At 66.3% G+C, this 8,498-nt stretch overlaps 1 protein-coding gene across 1 annotated transcript; it reads right to left on the reverse strand.

Annotated features, from left to right (window-relative positions):
• Nucleotides 1-4,996: 4,996 nt before the first annotated feature.
• Nucleotides 4,997-6,245, reverse strand: FOXL2 (forkhead box L2). The gene has a single exon (XM_066556827.1). It carries the CDS (start codon nt 6,243-6,245, stop codon nt 5,322-5,324), a length of 924 nt encoding a protein of 307 aa, XP_066412924.1. The 3' UTR covers nt 4,997-5,321.
• Between the last annotated feature and the right edge of the window lie 2,253 nt (nt 6,246-8,498).

An 8,498-nucleotide genomic window follows, 5' to 3' on the forward strand; every position in this document is an offset into this window, starting at 1 on the left:
CCCTCGTAATAATTTTTTCGCCGTCTGGGGCTGACCAAAGCACCACGCCGGCTGCCCGTGCCCGCCTGCACGGAGCTGATTCCCCGTGTTTGAGGCTGGCCGGCCCCTCCTGCGAGCGGGCAGGAGCGGACCCCGCCGGGCGGGGAACGGGGGTTCCCGGTGCCCGCCCGCCCCTTCGAGCCGCCCTCCGGCCGCACGGGCCGGGCCGGGGCCGCCGGACCTCACCGCGCTCCCGACCGTCACACACGCAGAGCGGAGATTTTTTAAGTAACAAATGTACTTTTTTATTTTTGAAGCAAAAATATCGTTTTCGGCTTAACAATAGCCGGATCTCACTGAATGAAGCCTGTGCATATTTTCCTGTTTTAATTGGTTGTATAATAAACAGTCCTGACCCCGCACTCTCTTTTCAATGAGTTCAGGGTGAAACGCAGACCATGGGACTGGAAATGACTTTTTCACCACTTAAAACACTGACAAGAATACCAGGAATCAGGCGGTACTAAACAGCCGCTCCGGCCGGGGCGGGAGGGAGGGCGCAAGGTAAGAGCTGTGTGTGTGTCTCCTCACGGAGCCTGCTCTGCCCTGCCCGCAGCCACCGCCCCCTGCTCGGTCGCGGTCCGGTACGACAGGAGGAGCCGGGACAGAGCCCACGGGGTCCCTCGTTCAGCATCCCGCTGCCAGGCCGCTGTCCCCGCTCTCCCTCCGGCCCGCAGGCAGAGGGCAGCCGTGCCGTGCCGTGCCGTGCCGTGCCGTGCCGTGCCGTGGCGCCGGGGAGCGCTCCCGGCGCCCAGAGCTCTGCCACCCTCCGAGCCCGGCCAGGGCTTCAAAAGGACCTTTGCGGCCTGCGCAAAGGACCGGAGAAGACGAGAAAGCTGCGGTGGCAAAACATCCCCCGGCGCTGGCACTGCCCCGGGGGCTGCAGCAGCAGAGGGGCGCTGGGAGTCCGCTCAGCCCCGGGGATCAAACTCTGTCCTTCCCCGACAGAGGCAGGCTGCTTCCACGTCCGCTCCGGGCAGGGAGAAAACACCCCTCGCTCTTCTGCTTTCATCTCTCGCCAGCGTTGCATAAAGCCGGGGCCGCTCCGAAAGGGCAGCGGCGGCTCAGCAGCCCTGAGCCCCCCTTCCCTGGCTCTGGCCCCCGCAGCAGCCCCGGGCCCGGAGGAGGCTCCGAGCCAAGGTGCTGTCCCGGGGAGCGCGTCCCTCTCCGTGCGCATTCCTCCTGCCATCATTTATATAACGGGGAAAGACCTTACACAACGCGCAAAGACCGCGCTGGCCAAGAGTGCGGCGCTCGGCCGCTCGATTTTGTGAGGGACCCACGGGGCTGGGGCAGGTGGGAGCTGCGGGAGGAGGTGACGGCCCGGGGCGAGGGAGCGCTGAGCCACCGCGGGCACCCCTCGGTCCTGTGCCGGTGTTGGTGCCCGCGGAGCTGGCTGCGGAGGGGTCTGCACCGCTCCCGCTCCCGCTCAGCCCCTGCCGTCCCAAGCGCCGCTGTCCGGGGCGCGGCCCGGTCCTGCACATCACCCGGGCTGCGCAGCGGGCCCGCGGGGAGGCACAGCTCCCCCGGGACACTCGGTCCCTGCACATCACCCGGGCTGCGCAGCGGGCCCGCGGGGAGGCACAGCTCCCCCGGGACACTCGGTCCCTGCACATCACCCGGGCTGCGCAGCGGGCCCGTGGGGAGGCACAGCTCCCCCGGGACACTCGGTCCCTGCACATCACCCGGGCTGCGCAGCGGGCCCGCGGGGAGGCACAGCTCCTCCGGGACACTCGGTCCCTGCGTGCCTGGCTGCTCGGTAGCGCGCAGCGCGGTTCGCGGCGGCTCCCCAGGGTCCATGCCCTCTGCCGAGGCAAGCACCAGCACGCGGGGAGATGATGGTCACCCCCTCCCCAGGCCGGCGGCACCGCTCGGGAGGCCCGGCAGTCCCCGGCAGCGGCAGAGGCCCGGCTGCTGCCGGCAGGACCAGCCCTGCCTCGGGCCGCCGCCCGACAGCGCCCGGCGAGCGCAGCCAGCCACGGCGGCCGGGCTCTCCCCGCGGTTTCCCTGCGAGTTTACATTCAATGCAGTCCCTGTAAAATACAGAAAACCATCGTAAAAACATCCTACGGGCGCGACGGCCACTGCCGCCCGGGAGCGGCGCGGGGAGAACGAGAGCAGAGCCCCGGCCGGGAACAGGGAGCTCGGGCCGAAGGAGAGCAGAGCCCCGGCCGGGCACAGGGAGCTCGGGCCGAAGGAGAGCAGAGCCCCGGCCGGGCACAGGGAGCCCGGCAGACGGACAAGCCCCTGGCCTGGCAGGAGAGTGGCCGCACGGCCCTGCCGGCCCGCTTCTCTCCCAAACGCGCGGCTCCCTGCCTCTCTCTATGGGCTCAATCGGCCGCTGGTCAAGCACAGCACGACCTGGGTGGACACCACCTATTCCAGACTGGAATAGCCCCAGGGGCCGCACGTCCCTGCTCGGTCCCGGCCTGCCGCTTCCTCTCCCTGCACCTGGCACGGTCAGGTGTCGCTTCACTCAAAGCTGGCGAGCCCCAGCCGTTCCCGGGGGTGTGCCAGCGGTGCTTCAGCCTTTGCCTCAGGCCGAACGACGGCACAGCCCAGGATGGAGCCCAGGGAGCGCCGGTGGGCCTGTGCGGGGGTCCGGGGAGGCGCTCCCACCCTCCCTTCGCCCCGTGCCCACCTCCGGTGGCGAGGGTTTCCCTTTTGGCCTCAACATACCCCTGAGGAAAGTAGCGGTATTGGGAGTATCTATCTAGTAAGAACAAGCAGGCAAGGCCCTGAGCCCTGCGGGGCAAAGCCGTGATCCCCGGTGCGCTGGCAACGGCGTGAGTCCCGGCCGCGTCCCGTGTGCGCCGGCATCCCCGCTTCGGCCTTGGGCCTCGCGTTCCAGCGGTGTTCGTGCGGAGGCCGGGCTCTGTCCCTGCCGCCCTGTACCACACGGCCCTCTCGCCGTGACCCCGCTTTCCGCAGCCCTTGTGCCTCTCTGTCCGCCCGGAGCGGAGCCCCTCGGACCGCATCAACGCTCGCAGCGCCCTCCCCGCCTGGGGAGCGGGGCCAGGGGACACGCAGGGCTCCGGGATGGCCGGGCGGGTGCCTCAGAGCCCCTCTGCCCTGGCCGTGCCCGCCGAGCGGCAGAGAAGCCGCCAGTCCCCGCGTCTCGCACTGCCTTCTGCGAGCGGGCTGCAGGCCCTGCAGCAAGGGAAAGCGTCGGGCAGCCGGGCAAGGGCGAGTGCCAGGCCCGTGGCTGCGGAGCGGAGCGCTCGGCTCCGTTATCGGGTTCACCCCAGCAGCGCTGGCCGGGGCAGCGAGCTGCCCGCCGGGCCGTGAGGCGAACAGCGCAGCCCGTGAGGCGAACAGCGCAGCCCCGCTGCTGCTGCGGCACCGCGGGCCTGGCCAGGCCGGGGGCCGAGCGGGACCCGCTGCCAGCCGGGCCCGCACCGAGCGGGGCCGCCCCGCCGGCCCCATCCTGTGCTGAGCCCCGGCCCCGGCAAGGGCCCTGCCTGCGGGGACGGGCAGGGATAGAAGCGAGGCCCAGGCCGCCGCCACAGCCACGGGCCCGGCGAGGAAAGGGAGACCCGCCTGCGGCTGCTGCATGGGGCTCGGGCCCCGTCGCAGCGCGGCCGGGCCGGGCTTGGGGCAGCACGGGACCGTTCTTTTCCTTCCAGGACCACGGCCCCGAGCACGCGAGGAAGAAATGAAAGCGAAGCAGGGTCCGACACAGCCCCGGGCACAAGCCCGAGGCCTCCGCCGCCCCGGGCCGGGCACACTGGCGAGGTGCCGGCGGCTGCCCGCGGCCCGGAGCGGAGGCGCCGCACGCCGCGGAACCAACGCAACGCTGCCCGCACCTTGTCGGCCGCCGCCGAGACAGCCCCGGGGCCTGGCGGAGATGATGGAGCGCCCAGCACGTGTCCCGCAGCCGAGCCCCGTGCGCGGAGCGGTGCCCGCCGCCCGGAGCGGCCCCGGCACACAGCGCCCGCCCCGCTCCCCGCTGCCGCTTCCCGATCCCGAGCGCGGAGGAGCGAGTGAAATAAAACGATATGGAAAGAAGGAAAGGCATTTTATTGGAGACTTTACAATGCTAGAAAGTACAATGAAAGTGCTAGTTCATTCTAGAAAAGTTGGTCCCAAAATGGTACTATGCCACAGCATCTATCGGTTTACACAAACATTTACAAAATCGCTATGAACTGGCCCCTGCTTTAAAATCGCTATTTTTCGTCCACATTAATCTATGTAAAATTGAAGGATCAAAACCTTTTAAGAAAAAGAGTAAGCATTCAAAAGCAGAACCTACCGGGAAATCCATTTTGGGCCAGGTTTGGGGGCAAAAAAAAATGAAGATAGTTTAAACTTTCATTATTAATAATAATATGCACACGGAAAAATATCCCAATTTACAGGAAAGCGTCTCTCTTTTTTTTTTTTTTAATAACATCAAAATATTTTTTTAGACCTGTATAAAATTACTTTTAAGACCTCACAGGACATTGTCTCCTTTAAAAAATATATTTGCCGCTGCCGAAACGTTTCACGAGTGACCCTGGCGCGTTTTGTTTGTTGGTTTCTATTCACCAGCAATATCGCACATCTGCTCTCACAGCAGTCCCCACGTTAAGTACTATTTTAACGAAAAGCCACAGCTCGGAAGAAGCGCAGTGCTTTGCAGAGCGAGGAAGAAGACAGAGGGGATGAAGAAGAGGACGAGCACCGCGGGCACACCATAGTGTCTAGGCCCCGCCAGCCCCCCACCGCACGCGTGAAAATGCCTCCGCTATTTACAAACTCCGTTTTACTCTCCCCGTGGCTGAGCCCGAAAAGATTTACGGCCGAATTACAAAGGAGCATAATTTTGAGGGCTGAACAACCAATTTTTAATTAGATGCTCCCCCCGTCCCCCCCACCCCCCAAAAAAACAAACCCCGACAAAACAAAACAAAACAAAACCAAAGCAAACAAACCCAAACCAAAAGAAAAAAAAAACCCCACCGAACCCAACAACTCACAAACACACACACGGAGCAGAGAAACTCCCGGTGAATCCCCGCTCGCCCGGAGAGGCGGCGCGGCCGCCGCTGCCCGGCGCAGCCCCGCGGGGAACCCCCACACTTACACGGCTTTCTTCGCATGGAGGGACGCTCCTACACTGACACTACGCGCGGGGCAAAGCCGCTATTTCCCCACCGCGAGAGTTTGGGCACAGAGAGAGGGAAGTCCGTGACTAGAGACCAGGAGGAGAGACGCGGAGCGCGGGGGAACGCGGCGGGGTAGCAGAGGGGCAGCGGGGCCGGTGCATTGCTGTGACGGCGCTGGCCGGAGCCTCCCTAGATGTCTATGCGGGAGTGCAGGGCGCTGTGTTTGCTGTCGTGCTCCCAGTAAGAACAGTGCATCATGGACAGCTCGGCGGGCTGGCGGGCGCAGGCAAACTGGAGGCCGGCTCCGTTTGCCGCCGGGGCCGAGGGCGGCGCGGGGCTGGCCGGGCTGAGCTGCTGGGGGTGGTGGGCGTGCGGGTGGTGGTGGTGGTGGTGGCCCACGCCGTTGTAGGAGTTCACCATGCTGGGCAGCGCCATGCTCTGCACCCGCGAGTAGGGGCTGTAGGACGCCGGGCCCGAGAGTCCTTTCACATTGACGGGGCTGACGTTCCCACCAGACATCTGGCAGGACGTGTAGGGCATGGGCGCGGGGGGCTGCGCCAGCGGCCACGAGTTGTTCATGAAGGTGGACTGCAAGTACTTGGGCGGGGACAGGTAGCCGTAGCTGTCGGGGCTGAAGAGGGTCTTGCCCGGCTGGAAGTGGGTCGGAGGCGGCCGGAAAGGCCGTTTCATCCTTCGTCTTCTGCGGTAGTTGCCCTTCTCGAACATGTCCTCGCAGGCGGGGTCCAGGGTCCAGTAGTTGCCCTTGCGCTCGCCGCCGCCCTCCCGGGGCACCTTGATGAAGCACTCGTTGAGGCTGAGGTTGTGGCGGATGCTGTTCTGCCAGCCTTTCTTGTTCTTCTCGTAGAAAGGGAACTTGCTGATGATGTACTGGTAGATCCCAGACAGCGTAAGCCTCTTCTCCGCGCTCTCCCGAATGGCCATGGCGATCAGGGCCACGTAGGAATAGGGGGGCTTCTGCGAGGGGTCCGGCTTCTCGGGGCCCTTGTCCGCGCTCAGCTCCTCCTTGCCCCGATCCGGCTCCTTGCTGCCGCCGGTGTCATGAGCCAGCAGCGCCACCGTGTCCTCCTCGCCGTCCGGGTAGTTGCTCATCATGGTGCCCCGCGCCCGCCGCCCGGGGCGCCCAGCGGTGCGGAGCGCTGCCCGCTGCACGGAGCCCGCTGCCGGCGGCCGTCCCGCTCCGCGCTGGCCGCGACGGGGCCGAAGCCGAAGTCGAAGCCGGGACCCGGCCGGAGATCGGGAGGCGCCTCTCGCGGCGCCGCTGGTCCGTGCAGCGCGGCGGCGGCGGCGGCGGCGTCCCTGCCCCCGCGGGCTCCGCTCCCCTCTGCCGCGGCGGCCGGGCTCTTTTCTGATTTGTATGGGCCCGGCCGAGTTCCGCTTTCGTCAGGAGCCCGCTCCCCTATCGCCGCCGAGCCGCTGGGCACGGCCGAGTTCACCCCGCAGTCACGGCGCCGCGCTCGGCCCCGCGCACACGCGGCCCGACGTGGCCCCGCGGAGCGGCGCGGAACGGCCGGGGGCGGGGGGAGGCGGGGGGCGGCGTCCGGGGGGCGCTGGGGGAGCCTCCGCCGCCCACCCCGGAGCCCGCCGGGGCCCGCGGCGCTGCGCTCCCCTCCCGCCCGCCGCGGGGTCGCGCTGGAGGCGGTGGGTGCGAGGGGGTGTGCCCGCGGCGCTCGCCCTGCCACGGCGGCTTGTCACACTTCCAGCCGCACACGCGGTCGCGTTTATATGTCTTGGCCGCGGGCCCCGCCAACCGATCGCGCCCGGGGAGCGCAAGGAGGCTGTTGCCGCTCCCTGCAAGTCGATTCTTGCAGCTCTTATTTGCAGGAGGCAGAAAGCGAAAGGTGTCGGGTCGCCCCCTTCTCCCTCCCCGCAGAGTACACGCAGAGCCCCCAGCGCGGCTGCGGGGCTGACAGGCGCCTCGAGGGCCGGGGCAGGGTGGCGAGACGGGGGATGACACACTGGGCAGCTTTCCTGCTCCTTCCCCTGGAGGGCTTCGGCTTATTTCACACGGTTCCTGAAGTAGCGTATGTGGCACCCACATTCCCCTCTCCTTCCCCTTTCCTGCCTTCAGGCAGAGCCTCCCCGAGCAGCAGACAGGCAGAGTCAGCTGGCCCGAGCACAAGAGATGTCGCGCTGTGACAAACCAGCGCCCCGGGGCACAGCAGCGGGCATTTCCCACTGGTTCCTAACGGGCTCTGCAGTTTCTGTCCCGGGAGCGGGGCAGACCCCGTTCGGTTCCCGAGCCTTTCCAGCACACAAGGCACCGCCGGCAGCCGCAAGAGCCGGGCCGGGCTCCGCGGGGCCGGCACCACCGGCGCTCGCCGGCCGCGGCCTCGCTCGGCCCCGCGGCGCTGCCGGCGCGGCTCCGCCGGACCCGGCCTCTCCGCCCGTGCTCAAACACAACTCGCGCTGCCCAAAGCGGCCCTGGCAGCAGCTGCACGCTCAGCTCGGAGCCCGCAGCTCTGCCCGCCGGCAGCTCACGGCCCTCAGACTCGCTCCTGCCTTCCCTGCACGCGAACCGCCTCTCACGATGTGCCCCGTCCCGATGATTTTAAGTACGACATCAATTTTCGTAACCAAACGTGAGCCCGGGGGGGGGGGGGTGGCAGCTCCCGAACGTCCGTGCCCGGGACAACCGGCCTCTCCCGTCGGAGCGCCCAGGGTTTCGGTGGCCCATGAGCGGATTTCTTGTTCCTCTGCCCGGCCACGGGTCCCTTCTCCCCTACCCGGGACAGACTAATCGCGGGTAAAGGCAGTCGAAGATGTAGAAACGTATTTTAATCGAGATATAAATTAGCTCTTCGAAGAACTATTAGATTTATATACGCGCATATATGTATATATATATATATATATATATATATAAAATTATGTATTTCTATATGTCTCAGTTAGAACACGTTTCTGCATCTTCGCCTAAAGCCATATAACCAATATAACCAATCCTTTATCTCCCGTCGGCGGGAGACCGTATGGCCCAAAACCCAGGCTGTGTGATTTCGGTCCCAGAATGGAGGCCCGTCTATTTCCGCACCCAGGCGCGGAGCAGCTCACGCCGGCCCCGTGTTCTCTCCTAACTCCCACAAACGAACGGGCGAAGGGATGAGGCCCGCAGGAGAGACCCTCTCCAGGGTTCCCCTCGCCGGGCAGCTCCCGGCGGCTCGCTCCGCTCAGGGCGACGCAGCAGCCGGAGCCAGCTGTGCCCCGCCGTCGAGGCCGGGGCTGCCGGGCTCCCCAGAGCCGGGGCAGCTCCTCTCTGCCGGCCACCCAGGCTGCTCCCGGCGCTCCCCCTCGCAGGCATTTCCGCGGCCACGGCCGGTGCAGGTGTAGCAGCACGGCCGCGTGTGT

Source organism: Molothrus aeneus, chromosome 10 (genome assembly GCF_037042795.1).
Source record: "Molothrus aeneus isolate 106 chromosome 10, BPBGC_Maene_1.0, whole genome shotgun sequence".
NCBI classification, from domain to species: Eukaryota; Metazoa; Chordata; class Aves; order Passeriformes; family Icteridae; genus Molothrus; species Molothrus aeneus.

What these genes read in the sequence shown, in the direction of transcription:
- FOXL2 (XM_066556827.1), bottom strand. Translation starts at nt 6,245, where the DNA reads ATGATGAGCAACTACCCGGACGGCGAGGAGGACACGGTGGCGCTGCTG.